The 17,264-nt window shown below is 47.5% G+C and overlaps 1 protein-coding gene across 1 annotated transcript in view; it reads right to left on the bottom strand.

Moving 5' to 3' along the window:
* The window catches only part of LOC101783844 (protein argonaute 18), a 20,136-nt gene extending 4,565 nt beyond the window's left edge, over positions 1-15,571 (bottom strand). Inside the window, exons 1-9 of the mRNA XM_022824340.1 lie at positions 14,885-15,571; positions 14,426-14,775; positions 14,206-14,336; positions 13,678-13,793; positions 13,490-13,596; positions 13,242-13,377; positions 13,039-13,155; positions 12,842-12,949; positions 12,674-12,745 (exon numbers count right to left, since the gene is read on the bottom strand). Of these exons, the coding sequence (XP_022680075.1) occupies positions 12,674-12,745; positions 12,842-12,949; positions 13,039-13,155; positions 13,242-13,377; positions 13,490-13,596; positions 13,678-13,793; positions 14,206-14,336; positions 14,426-14,775; positions 14,885-15,571 (1,824 nt within the window). The remainder of the gene's footprint in view (positions 1-12,673; positions 12,746-12,841; positions 12,950-13,038; positions 13,156-13,241; positions 13,378-13,489; positions 13,597-13,677; positions 13,794-14,205; positions 14,337-14,425; positions 14,776-14,884) is intronic.
* Between the last annotated feature and the right edge of the window lie 1,693 nt (positions 15,572-17,264).

Raw genomic sequence — 17,264 nt, 5'->3', positions numbered from 1 at the left:
GGGAGGAGGGTGGTTTGGAGGATGGGGCGCTAGTACACTGCTGCGGGGTGGACCGGCCACGGCGGGCGCCATTGGCGGACATGGGAGGTGACTTGGCGGGTGCACTTGCAGGCGGGCGCTGCAGGCGAAGCAGGCATGCACGGGTGAACGGCTCCATCAGGGCGCTGCAGGCGAGGCCGAGGAGCTGTGGCGTCTTGTCTCGGGCGTGCGTTGGTGGGCACGGCGGCGGTGGCATGCCAGAGCGTCGCAGGGCGCGGCCGGCGAGGGGAGCGCGGCGCACGCGTGCTCGGCGTGAGCTCTGGTGCGGGATTTGCGGGATCGGACGATAGGGCAATCTTCGAGCGCGATCTTCTCCAGATTTTTGAACTGCACAACCCCTACTCCCTTTACAAAAGTTGTAGGCCTAGGATCTAAGTTCAATTCTTGTAATTGTCTTGATTTCAAATTCGAAGCTGAATTGAAGATAAAACGCTTCAAAGTTTGGCAAAATCCGAAAGTTTCAGACTTGAACACTTCAGCCATTTTTGACAGTGTTGACCATTTTAGCTGCGTTTGACCTCGTTTTTAAAAACCTTCCGTGCAGATTTTGGCCTATGCTCAAAAATCAAAGTTGTTAAGGACTCGTAGCACTAAAACTTTCATAAAAGGTTTGTCATTAGCATACATTCGAAAATGTGAGAAAAAGGGCTCCAAAGTTCTGACTTTATTTTATCTGCACCTTTCGGCCCAGATTTGTAATTCAATATTTTGACCCTTTTCTGATCAGTTTCAAGCAAAAAGCTAATTACAAAAGTTGTTAGAATTTGTGAGTTATACAACTCTTAGTTAGGCATATTTTTAAGTTTTTGAGCAAAAAATTGAGTTATGGCTTGAACACGTGTTTAGCTTGTGAGGGGCAAAAGGGGTCATTTTACTTGGGTGCAAGGCTGTTCATTGGTTCCATTAAGCTCTAATGACTTCACTTAAGCTCAAAGAAGGTAAATTTTAGCTCGTTTGCTACAGCCTACCCCCCTTAAAGGAATCTCGCCCCGAGATTCGAGTGAAAGAAAAAGAACTAGTGTGGCTTGGGTATCGTACCTCCCTGATCGAAAAGAAATCCACGGAAGTGGGTATTAAGATACTCCTCCGTTTCCCATGTGGCTTCGGCTTTTGTGTGATGACTCCACTGAACTTTGAACATCCTCATTATTTTGTTCCGGGTCTTCCTTTCCTTGCGATCAACAATCTTGATTGGGTACTCCACATAGGAAAGATCCGGGTCTATCGATACCTCTTCTTGCTCAATAATTGCCGTGGGAACTCGTACACACTTCTTGAGCTGCGATACGTGGAATATGTCGTGTATAGCTGAAAGTCTGTTAGGGAGTTTAACTCTATATGCGACTGGTCCGCATATTTCCACGATCTCATAGGGACCAATGTATCGGGGAGCCAATTTTCCTTTGATCCCAAACCGTTGTACACCCTTAGTCGGTGAGACTCGGAGGTATACATGATCACCAATATCAAACTGTAAGGGCCTTCTCCTTTTGTCAAAATAGCTTTTCTGTCGTGATTGGGCGGCTTTAAGATTTGCCTGAATTATTTTAACTTGCTCTTCGGCTTCAACTACTAGATCAGGCCCGTAGGTTTGTCTTTCTCCTGCTTGTGACCAATTTAAAGGTGTTCGACACCTTCGACCATATAGGGCTTCAAATGGTGCCATTTTCAAGCTAGCTTGGTAGCTATTGTTATAGGAAAATTCCGCTAATGGCAAACATTTATCCCAATTCTTGTCATAATGTATGACGCAAGCACGTAGCATGTCTTCTAGAATTTGATTCACTCTTTCTGTTTGGCCATCAGTCTGAGGGTGATATGTTGAGCTACGGATTAGCTTAGTGCCAAGTGCGGACTGTAGTTGTTCCCAAAAGCGTGCGATGAATTGAACTCCTCGATCAGAGATGATTGTCTTCGGCACACCATGTAGGGACACAATACGGTCAAGATACAATTCTGCATATTTCCGAGCGGTGTAGGTAGTGTGAACAGGAAGGAAATGTGCCGTCTTGGTAAGACGGTCCACTATAACCCAGATAGAATCATGGCGCTGAGAAGTAACAGGTAATCCCACAATGAAATCCATGCTGATATCTTCCCATTTCCAAGATGGAATAGGTAGCGGTTGCAAGGTACCTGCTACCTTCAAGTGGCTTGCCTTGATACGTTGACACGTGTCGCATTCCGAGACATAGCGTGCAATTTCCGGTTTCATTCCACTCCACCAAAATGTTTGACGGAGGTCATGATACATCTTATTGCTGCCAGGATGAATCGAGAACTTGGAGAGATGTGCTTCATCCAGGATTTGCTTCCTAAGGTCAGGGTTAGATGGGACAACAAGTCGGTTCTCATAGTACACTATTCCCTTCTCATCTTGTCGGAAATGTTTATACCCCTCATCTCTCTGTGCAACTTTCTCCTTAATTAGCTTTATTTCCTCATCTTCTAATTGTATCAGCCCAATTTGGTCCTCTAAGGTAGATTCAATGGAAACATGACCTAAGGTGCCATGGGAAATAATTTCCAAACTAAGTTTTCCCATCTCATGACATATGGTTTCTGCGAAGTTAGTTGCCGACAAACAATTGCAATGGGCCTTGCGACTGAGAGCATCGGCAACTACATTTGCTTTGCCGGGGTGATAATGCACTTCCAGATCATAATCCTTAATTAATTCCAACCACCTTCTCTGACGCATGTTAAGATCCGCTTGAGTAAAGATATACTTGAGGCTCTTGTGATCAGTGTAGACATTGCAATGAGTGCCCATAAGATAGTGTCTCCACATCTTCAAGGCATGAATCACGGCTGCCAATTCCAGATCATGTGTCGGGTAATTCAGCTCATGCGGCCGTAACGCTCGTGAGGCATAGGCAATGGCTCGGTTGTCTTGCATGAGAACACACCCAAGTCCAGTGCCGGAGGCGTCACAATACACGTCAAACGGCTTAGTAGTGTCAGGTTGAGCTAGGACTGGAGCAGAGGTTAAAAGTCTTCTCAAGGTGTGGAAAGCTTCTTCACATTTGTCACTCCATGTGAATTTGACTCCTTTCTTCAATAACTCAGTCATAGGCTTAGCTATTTTTGAGAAATCCGGAATGAATCGCCGATAGTAGCCTGCTAGACCAAGAAAGCTTCGGATTTGATGAACCGAAGTGGGTGGCTTCCAGTCCATGACCTCTTGCACTTTGCTGGGGTCGACTGCAATGCCATCTCGAGAAATAGTGTGTCCCAAGAATTTAACATTCTCCAACCAGAACTCACACTTGGAGAACTTCGCGTACAGCTGATGATCTCTCAAGCGTTGAAGAACAATGTGAAGATGCTCGGCATGTTCCTTCTCATTCTTCGAGTACACTAGGATGTCATCAATGAATACCACGACGAATTTGTCCAGCTCAGGCATAAACACCGAATTCATGAGATACATGAAATAAGCAGGTGCATTAGTAAGCCCAAACGACATAACTAGATACTCGTAGAGTCCATACCGTGTGGAGAAAGCCGTTTTGGGAATGTCACACGGTCGGATCTTGATCTGATGATAGCCTGAGCGAAGGTCTATCTTGGAGAATACTCTGGCTCCAGCTAACTGATCAAATAGGACATCAATGCGGGGCAATGGATATTTATTCTTAATCGTCACCGCATTGAGAGGGCGGTAGTCCACACACATGCGTAGACTCTCGTCCTTCTTCTTCACAAACAGTGCTGGACAGCCCCAAGGTGACGTACTTGGGCGAATGAAACCCTTTTCCAACAGTTCATGTAATTGGGTTTTCAGTTCTGCCAGCTCTGCGGGTGGCATTCGATACGGCCTCTTGGATATTGGTGCCGTGCCTGGTTGCAACTCAATAGCAAACTCAATATCCCTGTCAGGTGGCATGCCTGGCAGGTCATCCGGGAATACATCTGGATACTCACAAACAATGGGGATATCTTCCAGTTGGGCCTCAACCATGGGATAAGCACAGGAGTTTATGCACTCTCGGTGGGGTAAGTGGATAGTGGAGGTGCCATACAGTGGTGAGTCTATGTGGACAACTCGGGTGGAGATATCTAGCATTACTCGGTGTTGAGTCATCCAATCCATACCCAAGATAATATCTATTCCCTCTAGACCGAGAATAATAAGATTTTCCTTAAAGAGGGTTCTTCCTAACTTGATAGGTACATTGAGGTTCATTTGATCTGAGGCTATTTTCCCACCTGGGGTAGAGATCATATACGACCCTTTGGTGTGACAGAACCTTAACCCACATCTAGCACCAGTTTTACTTCCGATGAAACTATGAGATGCTCCGGAATCAAATAAAATCAAAACTGGTTGATTATGAATAAGGAATGTACCCGTCATCACCGGTGCACCTTCTGGGAGTTCTGCCACATTGGTGAAGTTTAGCCTGCCATGACGAACTTGTACTTTGGGCTTCTTTCCCTTGTTCACCATTGCATTGCTCTGGCCGGGGCGTTGATTCTTGTTTCTGGGGCAGTCCTTGGCAAAGTGTCCCACGTTGCCGCAGGTGAAGCAGCGGTTACCATTTGCAGGGCGCGGCGGCGGTGGAAGGTTGCGCTGAGGCGCCTGCGGCTGGAAACCGGGGAAATGAGGTGCTGCCGGTGGTGGAGGGCGAGCAACCCATCTCCCAGGCTGCGCGGGCCTGCGAGGTGCTGAAGGGGGAACCATCCTGAATTTCCGAGCAGGCGGGCTAGGTGATATCATGGGAGCTTTCCGCTTCAGGTCGGCCTTGAGGGCCTTCATGCAGTCTTCCTGGGAAATGGCCAGATTCACCAGCTCATTGTAGGTATCCACTTTGATGGGGTTCAGCCTTTCCTTGAGTTCGAGACTCAAGCCCCTGCGGAACCGATCCCGCTTCTTCTCATCCGTATCCGCGTGATAGCTGGCATAGCGGCATAGGTCGTTGAAGGCCTGCGCGTAATGCAGGACGTCGCGACTTCCCTGGGTGAGAGCCAGGAACTCATTGAGCTTGCGCTCCATTAGGCCCTCATGGTGGCCTCTGAAAGCGGTCTTGAACTCATCCCAGCTGACGATGTGGTCAGCCGGCAGCATGGCGTGGTAGTGGTCCCACCAGAGGCGGGCAGAACCACGCAGCTGCTGGGCTGCAAACCGTGCCTTGTTGTCATCGGTGCAAGGCGTAGTAAGAAGCTCGAACTTGGATTCCATAATGTGAATCCATGCATCAGCATCGAGAGGATCCTCAGTCTTGTGGAAGAGCGGGGGCTGGGTCCCTAAGAAATCCTCATAACGAGCAATCTGGGGCTGCTGATGACCCCTTCCTCCCTGAGGCTGGTGTTGCTGCCCTTGGACGATGTGTCGCAAGAGCTCTGTTTGTGCAGCCAAGATCGCCTCTAGCGAAGGCGGGGGAGGCGGTGGTGGCGGAGGTGCTCGATTATCCTCGCTACCACTTGGGATCGAGCTTAAGCGCGCAGTGCGCACCATCTGCAAGAGGGTATCTTTCCATTAGTCACATAATTCGAAAGCTTGCTTAAAAACAAGGAAAAAAATTATGTGCGGGATCATAAACATAAATCTTGCGGATCCTGAGAAAAACAACAATAAGATCCTTTTGTTGAGTAGGTGCATATCTCTTCTTCTGTATGCACATTGTTTCTCATCTTTGGTCAGTAGTTAGCACATTTCATATGCCACAACTTTTGTATTACCCTTGCTGACCAAAACATAAGATAAAGAGATCGAAAAGTGAGCTGAGTGAGTCGTTGTCCGGCTGTTTTTCAGCAATTTGAGCGGTGAAGTTTTGGCTTCTAACACGAGTTTAACAGATCGAAAGGAGCTGAAATTTTACGAGCGGTTAGAACACAAGTTTTTGCACAACTTTGGTATTTAAATATCAGTTCAAAAGTGAGTGGAGATAGGGTTAAAACTGAGACCAAACAGCAACTATATTTCTGCCAAGTTTTCGGTTACATCGCCAGTCATGACAAAAGCATGTCCATGCATACATAACAAGTCTATGGCAGCAAGAGTACTCAACTCGAGGCTAACCTATTACATCGCCATCCAAAATATAGGTTGCCGAGGAGTAACAACAGAAGACCAACTCGCTACAACAAAAACCTAGAAGTCATCTAAGTTGCCCACGGAGGAAGCGCTGTGCGCCGGAGAAGGGGCGTCACCAACTCGGGGCGGAGACTGAACGCCCTCGAAGTCCATGCTCGAGACACCCTCGATCTCCTCGGGGTCTTCCTCCTCCTCCTCCTCCTCCTCCATCGGGTCATTCTCCCCCTGTTGCTCCTGCGCATGGATGGCATTGAGCTCGGCGTGGTGCTCATCCAAGTGCGCATTAGCAACAGCTAGCTCCATCTCAACCTCTAGCTTCTCCTCTGCAAGCAATACCATATCGTGCTCCATATCCGTCACCTCCTCCTCTAGCTCGGTGATCCGGGTCTCCATGTCAGAGATCCGTATACCCCTCTGGATGAGCTGGTACGACTGTTCCACCAAATCTTTCTTGGTGGTATTGAGATGCTCCTGGGTGTCCACAGCTATCCGAGCCAAGACAGCCATAGCTCTCCCCTGGAGCTCGACCAGTCGGTACAACGCATTCATACAACGTGTTGTGGTGGAGAGGGTGAGCTGCGGGTGTGAGGTGACCAACACCTCCATGTTGTTCACCCTATCAAGCCAGTCTGCGTCCAGCCTGTCCCTAGCGGGGAACAAGCCAATCGGATCCAAAAGGACCTCGAAAGGGTGTAGTCTGCAGAACTGAGTGAGGGCCTGCAGGGCAGCGGACTCCCAAGTATCCTCGAGGGTATGACCATATGTCAAAACCTCAAGCTGGGGCCACTGTGGCTGCACTGGGGGTGGAGGTACGACCACACGCACGCTGCACCTTTGCACCCCGTGCTCCAGGTACTCGCGTCCCGCGTAAAGAGGCGGCGACTGGTACCCAAACCACCTCAAGGTGTCCCACAAGATAGCGGGAAAACCCTCGAAGTGTAGGCATGTGGAGTGGGAGGTGCCATCCGTGCCACGCATCACGTGCCCAGGAGCGGCCATCTGGAACCAAGGAGTGATAAAAGAAACGTGAGATTAAAACTCAGGATGAAAACAGATTCTGGTAGGCTAGAGAAAAAGCTCATAACTCAACAAGTACTCATCCAAAAATTCCCAAATTTTACCAACATTCCCTTCTGATAATTGGTAACAAGTTTGATATTCATAAGTGGAGTGAAAACAGATCCTAACAGGGTGATATACTCAGATCTTTGGCAGGTGGCACATGCTGGAATTTTCAGGGACAGTGTGGCAATAAACTGAGCATAAATCCCAAACCAGAGATCTAAATAAGCTGAAAATTTACCACAAGGTTCTTCAAACAGTGCTCTACAGCTTTTCTTAAGCAGTGCCTAGCAGAAAATGTCCTTAAGGGAGTCGAAACAGGAAGACTATAACAGGTGCACAAACTGTATTTCCAGGAAATAAGGAGTTACAATTTTTTTTTTTGTCATTGCTCGCAGATCCTTTGGGAAAAATTACCAAATTTTACCAGTGGCATAATAAAACGTTTTTACACACTTTTCTTATATAAGGTTTCTGTAGATAACACATGGAAACAACCCAAAAGATTTTGATAAAACACCATGCTGAAAAGGGCAGCTAGAAAATCCTTAACGCGGAAAAAAAAAACTTAAAACACATGAGCAAGGTCGATTTAATGGTTCGGTTTCACGGATTTTAGTTCATGATGCATGCACGACCTACATCGTCCTCTCAACCAAAATAATTGCCAAAAATTGGACTTACGTGATTAGTGCTGGTGGCAAGGCAACAATTACATCGCTCCCTATAGTATCTAGTCGAGTTTCTAATATCGTTTTCCTACACGAACGTGGTTAGTGTACCTGCAGAAAAACACAATACCACATGAACCTTTCGTGCCAGCACTCACAAAAGCGTCCCCATTCATTACCATTCACTATAGAAATGGCACCCATGCGTTTAACGCTGCATGGACAGCGCAACAACCGTGGAAATAGGCCCCTTTGAATAGGACAATATAACCCTTCGCATACTCGTGATGCGGAATCATGCGCACGTATCATAAACGTGGGCGAACAACCGTGATGATAGGCTCGTTGGAATCGAACCATACCACCCTTCGCATGAATCATCATACGGAACCTTACGCACGTATAATAAACGTGGGCGAAAACAACCGCGATGATAGGTTCTTTTGAATAGAACTTCCTATCACCCCTCGCATACTCACGATGCGGAACTCTGCGCACGTATAATACACGTGGGCAAAAGTGCTGGAAGTCAGTAAAATAACCAATAGCTAATAGCCACCTTAAATAACCCAAAAATTCCCCTAGGGCTTCTCGTACTAAGTTCATCCTTAACGATCGTACGAAATTTTCAAACTAATTTCTTGCAAGTTTTATTTTAGAAAAGATATTTAAAGTCTGTTGTTTTCTCTGTCATGCTTTCAAGCTCTGGTACCAGCTGTGGCGGAACCGCCTAAATTAACTTGGCTAAAGCACACTTAAGTCGCCTAAACGCGATCATGTACTTTAACAAGTCAACTTGGTCGTCCGTCGGATTTCCTCCGATAAAACCACGTAACGCAGGATCGAGAAAGCAAAACTCACACGATGGTGAGTGGTTACAGAGATTACAACAGTCCATCCAAACAAAGTGCACCGATTTATTACAACATAAAGTTCAGAAATTCAAACATAGTTTGTAGAGTGTTCAAGCAGCGGAAATAAAATGAACGGAAACTAAACGTCGATGCACGATATCATGAAGAAGCCGATCATGACATCACTGACCCCTGTCCTCGCCGTCCGAGGAGGGGTCCCACTCGACCGTCCAACCCGGAGGGAGTTGGGTAGACCAAGCAGAACTAGCAGCGAACTCAGAAACATCATCCTCACCTGAAAAGAGGTGCCACAAACAAGGCTGAGCAACTATGCTCAACAAGACTTAACCGACCTGTGGTACTAATCCACTAACACCTAGACATGTAAGCTTTTTGGCTCTGGGTTTTGTTTTGCCAAAAGCGACTAGTGTAGGTCCTTACTTTCAACATTTTAGCCACCAGTTCTACTGTTGTTTATCATTCTAAGTTAGCAACTATACTAAACAAGCATAGTTTTCCAAGCAATTAATAACAAGTAACAATATTATATCATCATCATCTTTCATTCTTACTCAGTGTAGCATAGCGATCAAGTAGTCCCACACTGTGAGAGGCAGACGAATCGATTCGAATTTATTAACCATGCATGGCGAACCTAATCCCACGACATCCGCGCACCACGAAGGGTCGCTTCACTTGTCAGCCGTCCCCATCGATCCCTAGGTACGTGTCAGGTCCAAACTTCCTTTGGCATGCAATGCTCCACAGTCCCGGTCTCTACCGTACTATGACCGCCATTGCACCCACATGATGCACCATGGGAACGACGTTCCAAGGACAGCAGGGGTATAAGCCACGTCCCAGTTCAATCAGGTACTAGGCTTCCCCATCCCATACTAGGTATGAGATTAGTACTTTCAAACACTTGATCACGAACACCATCACCTTTCGACCTTAGTCCAATTTCAAGTAGACAGACGGGGCAAACCACCGAGTACCAACATAAGCCCAGCCCCGTCCATCATCCTTATAGTTGCAACGAAAAGAAAATCATTCAACTCCTATAACTCGCGAGTGACAGGAAATCACTCGACTTTTACCGAGTCCTATTTAGCATTGCAACTACTCGACTTCTTATACTAGTGTTCAGATCAAGGGGCACTATATTCATGCATCTATGGTTTCAATCAATTCCTATAAACGTAAATGCATAATCAAAACAACCAATACGTTGCAAGTATTTAAACATAGGAATTTATGCTCCGGGGCTTGCCTTCACACTCGGAGTTAGCGAACTGGTCCTCGGCTTGCTCTAGCACGGGCTCGACTTCGGCGTGGTGTAGATCCGCTATAGCTTCCTCTTCGGGCGTCGGGTGCAGCTCGTATGTACCGTCGGCGATGTTAACTTCTACATGAAATGCAGGTGCAAATGATTCAACATGCAAAACCAAGAGTCTGAAAGGCATTTCATATATTATTCCTTTTTATCTTTCTCTAAAAAGGAAAGAGGTTTTCATTAACTTTCAAACCAAGTCTCATAATTTTCCTGTGAACTACACCTCATTCCTGAATTATTCCAAGTGGTTTCATATTTTTATCATCTCTGGATTTATCATTATGCAAAAAGAAAAATCTACCCGTAGATTTCAATTAATAAACTAAAACAGTAACTTAAATGTCTAAGCTAGGCTCTAAACCATTTTTCTAAGCTTTTATTCTCTGAAACAAACACTTGAGAGTTGGATTTACCTTTTTAGCATTTTTCTGTGATTTGCTATGATTTAAACTAGCTTAAACAAGGATTAAATCATATAACATTAATTCTAACAGAGACATGTGTAAACTTATTTTTATATGAAACTACACAGAATATTGAGTCTAACAAAATTTATCTTGCATTTTTAGCATTTTTCTACACTTTTCTATGCCTTTTTAAACTTTCAGCCTTTTTAGATCTAGGAAAAAAAAAAAAGAAAACCGAGGCAATCTTCCAATCTAGCCCTCCAGTCTATGGGTTAAATGCGTAGAGGCCCCTGGATCTTGCGCCTACACCCCTGGACAAAAACCCACCTCAAACATAAATCCCACGATTTTCCCCATAACCCCCTGACTTTCTTTTCCACTCGCAACTAGACCCCTGGCCTTCTTCTTCCTCTGGAACAGAACGCACAGCACAGCAAAATTCAGGCAGGCTTGGCCGGCGTTCGGGATTGGGCCAGCGGCGGTAGGGGGAGGGCAGCGGGGCGGCTTGGGGGCGAGGAGGGGCTGCGCAGCAGGGCCAACGGCTCCCAGGAGCAGGTCCAGAGACGCGGATCGGGGCGGCGCAGAAGGGGCTCCGCGGGCGGCGAGGAACGCCGTCGACATGAGCGGAACGAGCGCGGAAAGTTGACCCCAGAGGAAATCGAGCGCGAGCATGATGATCAGTGTCTTACCGCGGTTCCGTTTGAGTGGTTGGTTGACGACGAGGATGACTGGAAGATGGTGTTCCGCGGTGAGGCAGTGGGGGTGGCGGGTGGAGTTCCTGGAGTTGGGGAAAGTGGGATTCCGGGCGATGGGGTGGATGGCAGGCGACGAGGAGTGTCCGAGGGTGTGGCTGAGGAAGTGGAGGAGCCTCAGGCGTGGGCTATTAGACAGAGGCGGAGGGAGCTGGCCAGATTTCGTCTGGGAACGGGAACCTCTCGAGCTGCCGGTTTGGGGCAAGAACTTTCTGTTGGAGGGCACGGGGGCTTGGAAAGGAGGCAGGAGACTGGAGGAGGGTGGTTTGGAGGATGGGGCGCTAGTACACTGCTGCGGGGTGGACCGGCCACGGCGGGCGCCATTGGCGGACATGGGAGGTGACTTGGCGGGTGCACTTGCAGGCGGGCGCTGCAGGCGAAGCAGGCATGCACGGGTGAACGGCTCCATCAGGGCGCTGCAGGCGAGGCCGAGGAGCTGTGGCGTCTTGTCTCGGGCGTGCGTTGGTGGGCACGGCGGCGGTGGCATGCCAGAGCGTCGCAGGGCGCGGCCGGCGAGGGGAGCGCGGCGCACGCGTGCTCGGCGTGAGCTCTGGTGCGGGATTTGCGGGATCGGACGATAGGGCAATCTTCGAGCGCGATCTTCTCCAGATTTTTGAACTGCACAACCCCTACTCCCTTTACAAAAGTTGTAGGCCTAGGATCTAAGTTCAATTCTTGTAATTGTCTTGATTTCAAATTCGAAGCTGAATTGAAGATAAAACGCTTCAAAGTTTGGCAAAATCCGAAAGTTTCAGACTTGAACACTTCAGCCATTTTTGACAGTGTTGACCATTTTAGCTGCGTTTGACCTCGTTTTTAAAAACCTTCCGTGCAGATTTTGGCCTATGCTCAAAAATCAAAGTTGTTAAGGACTCGTAGCACTAAAACTTTCATAAAAGGTTTGTCATTAGCATACATTCGAAAATGTGAGAAAAAGGGCTCCAAAGTTCTGACTTTATTTTATCTGCACCTTTCGGCCCAGATTTGTAATTCAATATTTTGACCCTTTTCTGATCAGTTTCAAGCAAAAAGCTAATTACAAAAGTTGTTAGAATTTGTGAGTTATACAACTCTTAGTTAGGCATATTTTTAAGTTTTTGAGCAAAAAATTGAGTTATGGCTTGAACACGTGTTTAGCTTGTGAGGGGCAAAAGGGGTCATTTTACTTGGGTGCAAGGCTGTTCATTGGTTCCATTAAGCTCTAATGACTTCACTTAAGCTCAAAGAAGGTAAATTTTAGCTCGTTTGCTACACCATAGTTCCAGTGCAAAAAATACGGCCATTTGAGTGAATTAGCAAGGCTTTTGGGGTAATGACAGAACCTGGTATAGACAGAACAAAACTCGAGCAACAGGTCAACCTTCTAATATCAATCATGATAAATTTATCATGGAAATAGTTATTTGTCGAAAGAACATATACTGTGTTCCTTGCACATTGGATTGCATAAGGTTCTTCCAACACCTATCTCTTTAGCTGTATTGAATGGTTGTTCAGCTGCTCATGTCATACCTTATTTATCATGTTCCAATGTCCACCATTGGGGTTGCATATACTATCAGATCCAGTACCATAGTACCTCAGCTACAGAAATAAAAATACAACATGGTATTATAAAAAAAATGCATTAAACATAAAAAGCACAGAACGAAAATGCATAACACATAGAAGTAGGATTACAGTTGGAGCTGGCAGAACTCTAGCCTGAACCGAAGTAGGCTGATAGTCAACCTCTAAGCCAAATTCATTTGCACGCTCTGTTCCATTGTAGTCGTTGTGCTTAACAACCTAAGCAAAAGGGATTTAGAGAATACATAAAGTTTGTTTTCCCCATAATATAAATCTGATAAAACAGAAAATGCAGTAAGACCAAGAACCTGACAAATGTTGCCCTCGCGAACAGATGGGTGCAGGCAGATTGAGTCCATTAGCTTAGATACCTGTTGGCTTTCAAGCTTCTTCTGATACTGCTGTCCAGGAACTATCTTGCAAACCTGAAATCCAAATGGATTCAGAAACAGGAACATAAAATAAGGAAGTGAAGACTGACATAATGAAGTTCAAGTTTATGGTAAGCAACCTCCATAGGGAGATAGTTTGGCCTCTGATCACTGCCAACTTGAAGACACGGGAGAAAATCATACTGTATTTCCAGCTGGTATGCCTCTCTGAAGTAATCCGTGACAGTCTTCCGCACTCCAGATGATGATTCGAAGCTGTTGATTTCAAGAAAAATATTAAAAAGAAGCTAACAGCTAGAATATGATCCAGACATTTCTGAACTAGGGAGACTAGGATGTTCAAAACATGGAGGAAAAGGAGTCCTACTCCAATACAGAAGGACGACTTTGCGTCACGGTGGCAATCCGGTACTTTCGGCATGCATCTCCTCGGTGTGTGACTTCAACCCTCACACCCCTGAGGGCCTTCTTGATCTGCAAATTCAGAAGAACGACGTCCAACTCAAGTGTACTTTGCACAATGCACTTTCCACCCATGCACAGGCGGATGCTTACCTTCACATAGTCCATGTTAGTAATACTTCTGAAGGCCCGCGGGTTATCTTTGTTCAGAATCTCCATAACAAAATCAATCAGCGGCAGGGGTCGAACGAAAGCTGTAGAAGATAAGTCTGAAATGGAAAAAATTTGCAGCACTCGATCAGACATCTAAAAACATACAATAAACTGGACTGGAATATTCAAATACTACATGCAACTGAATCACAAAGGTTCAGAACTTCCAATCGATCCCACTATATGTGTATCAGCCATATATCCATTTTTCCCTGGGGCTGATCATTTCTACTCCCTCCGTTCTAAATTGTAGGTCGTTTTGACTTTTCTAGTTTCATAGATATTTTTATGCACCTAGACATACACTATATCTTGATGCATAATAATATCTATGAATCTAAAAAAGCTAAAACGACTTACAATTTGAAACGAAGGGAGTATATTCCAAGCATCCCAGTTGTGTTTTATGAAGCCAATGTAGATAACTTGACAGATAATAAGCGTTCAGAGGTATAAGTGAAATCTGACCTACTATCACAGACAAGCCCATCTGTGTCGGCCTGATGCTCTGATAGAAACCCTTCCATCCCTCGGCACCCAGGCCAAGATTTACAGTGTCTATGGCCGGTGAGAAGAAGGACCGGCCAACAGCAATGTACCTGTGCATTGTCACGAGAATAGGTATTTTGTGTCATCTCAAATCAATAATTAATGCTAAGATGAAAAAAAAAACCCAGCAAGTGCTTACTCCATGTTGTTGCGTTCGTTGAGCACGATGTCATGCAGGACGATGTCGAGGACCTGGAGCGCCTGCCCTGGAATGTCCGTGTGGTAGCCGGCCATGAGCATCATCAGCTGGTGCAGGCTGACTGACGTGGCGTGCTTGATCAGCACCTTGTACCTCCTCTCCGTCCTGCCAGGCAAGGTGACCTCGAACTCCTTGGACTTGAACGGCAGCTCGCCAGCGGTGAACAGCGACTTCCGGCCGTCATAGGCCGGGAGGCGACCACCGAGCTCAGTCTGCCGTTTCTCGGACACCAACTTCGACATGACCTGCCTGTATACTCCCTTCAGCGTCGTCTCCGGTGAGATCGTCACCTGCAGAAACGCATAACACAACCATGCCAGTGGAGTGGTCAAGGTGGATGCCACACACACGAGCTCAAGAGGCCACGACTGACAATATATGCGGAGCGAGCGGTCTTACATCATAGTGGTGAAGACCCTTGTCGACGAGGCCGGCGAAGAAGTGGTTGGCCTTGATGACGCATGGCTGCCCTACGGTGCCGAACCCGGGGCGCGCCGGGAACATGGGCGCGTCACGTTGGATGTCCATCATCTTGAACTTCTCCCGCAGCGCAGCGGCCTCGGCCGCGTAGCGATCCATGAGGGGCGGCCCAGCTTGGCGCAGATCGGGACGCTGGCTTTGCTGGCTGCCATGCCCGCGTCCATAGTAGTCGTTGCCACCACCGCGGCCGCCGTATCCCTGGTAGCCACCACGCCCCCCGCCACGGCCTTCCTGCTGGTAGCCGCCAACGCCTCTGCCGCCACGGCCCCCATCACGGCCTCCCTGGTAGCCGCCAGCACCTCGGCCTCCGCCATGGCCTTCCTGGTAGCCACCGTAGCCTCGGCCACCGCCCCCATCACGGCCACCTTGGTAGCCGCCAGCACCTCGTCCCCCATCACGGCCTCCATGGTAGCCGCCGCCACGGCCGTCGAAACCACGGCCGCCACCGCCCCTGCCACCACCGCGTCCACCGCTGTCATCGCCGTAGTACTGCCCGCCTCGGCCGCCACCTCCGCCGTAGGCCCTGCCCCCCTGAGCGACGTTCGGGTTCGCCTGATCCCGGCCGCCACCTCCGGCCCGTCCTCCTCCACGGTGATGGCTCGCCATGAAACCTGCTCACGACCCTGTGAAAGAACAAGAACAAGTGCGGCACGCACACAAGCGCGTGGTCAGCTACAACATCACACTTAGATAAAAAGGAAGGGAACGGAAAAGGAAACAGCTGGTAGTGTGGAAACTCCGATGGTTATGGAAAGTGGAAATGGGAAAGAAATCGCATTTTACCATTTTTGACATTATCCAATGAAACAAACTCTGCACATGAACAAACTTTGATATCATTCCAATAAAACGGTCATTTTCCACTCTTGCATTCGTTTCCTTACTCACTACTCATTACACTTTACACATATTCAAACAAAAGTGTTGCACGCACAATTTTAACATATACTATATAGTGTACATGGATTCACACCGCTGATAAAACATCCAACCGTGCAGTGGCAAGAAAAAAGAAAGAGTCGATGAATCCAACCGACAAAAACGAAGAGCATTATTCATCGTAGAAAACCTTCACAACAAGCGTTATAGAAACCAACGAAGACCATGGTAGACCAGAAAACCTTGCTGTCATCGCACAAGACAGTCCTTTTTAAAGTAGAAAAAAAATCCATTAAAATACCAGATCAGGAGCTTCCAACACTGGCAGAGGATCCAAGAACCCCACAGATTCAGATAAACCGTGTGTGTCCAGTCCACCCGTACGTGTTTCCTTGTCAATAACACAACCAAACAAGAGAAACACAAGCTTCAAGAAGCTAGAAAATTCACCGCGAGAGACAAGGAGAAAGACCCGAGAAAGGAGAGAAAAAACTGAACACAATAAAACGAAGAGGCAAAGTCCCTTTCTAACCGTCACCAAATCGAGGCAGGAGAAGAGAAGTGCCCTGAACACAGATCCCCAAACCGTGTTGCTGTACGTCCAAACACTCACAGCAGCTTTCACAAAAAATTAAAAAAAAACACTCAACAGCAGCGACTGATAACGAGGACGACGGCGAGAAGAATAAATCCAAAAGAGATCTATTTATAAAAAATTAAGCATCGCAGATCCGAGCACCAGTACACGGCAGCATGCGCAAACAACAACCTATCGATATGCACAGGACTGTCATTTGTTTCTGACCGTCGGACTTTCCTCTATTTTAATATACAGCAGCTCTCCTGCTAGTTCTGAAAAAATACTAGACTAGAACGATTCAGGAAGATATAGCGAGTGGGAGTGGGTTGCTGTGTTTAACCTTGCGTATCAGGGATGACGTCGGCCGGCGAGGAGAGATGCGAAACACGGCGGCGGACAGGAGAGGAAGATAGGCGGTTGTCTCTCCCTGGCTCTCGCCGTCTGCTCGTCTTCTTCCTCCCTGTCGCGTGGTTCTCGACTCACTGCGAACTGCTCTAGCGGCTCTTTGACTGGGGGAGGAGTGCCCGGCCCAATATATATATAGGCGGGGAGGAGGCACCGAAAGGAGCCATCCGGACGTCATCAGGTGGGCCCACCAGGCTGTTTCGGCACCCTGTTTCAGTACCGTGCTTTGGATTCCCGATGAATGGACGGTCAGGATTGGTTTGAGATAGGCTCGGATCTCGTTGAGAGAGCCGTGCGCAATTGGTATACGCGGTTTGAGAAGAAAGATCCGCTCGGATCTTGTTGGGAGAGCCGTGCGCGATTGGTATACGCGGTTTGAGAGGAAAGATCCGCTCGGATCTCATGTTGAGAGCCGTGCGCGATTGGTATACGTGG

This window comes from Setaria italica, chromosome II (genome assembly GCF_000263155.2).
Source record: "Setaria italica strain Yugu1 chromosome II, Setaria_italica_v2.0, whole genome shotgun sequence".
NCBI classification, from domain to species: Eukaryota; Viridiplantae; Streptophyta; class Magnoliopsida; order Poales; family Poaceae; genus Setaria; species Setaria italica.
The sequence above is the reverse complement of the archived record's forward strand: the minus strand, read 5'-3'. Positions and strand labels throughout refer to the sequence as shown.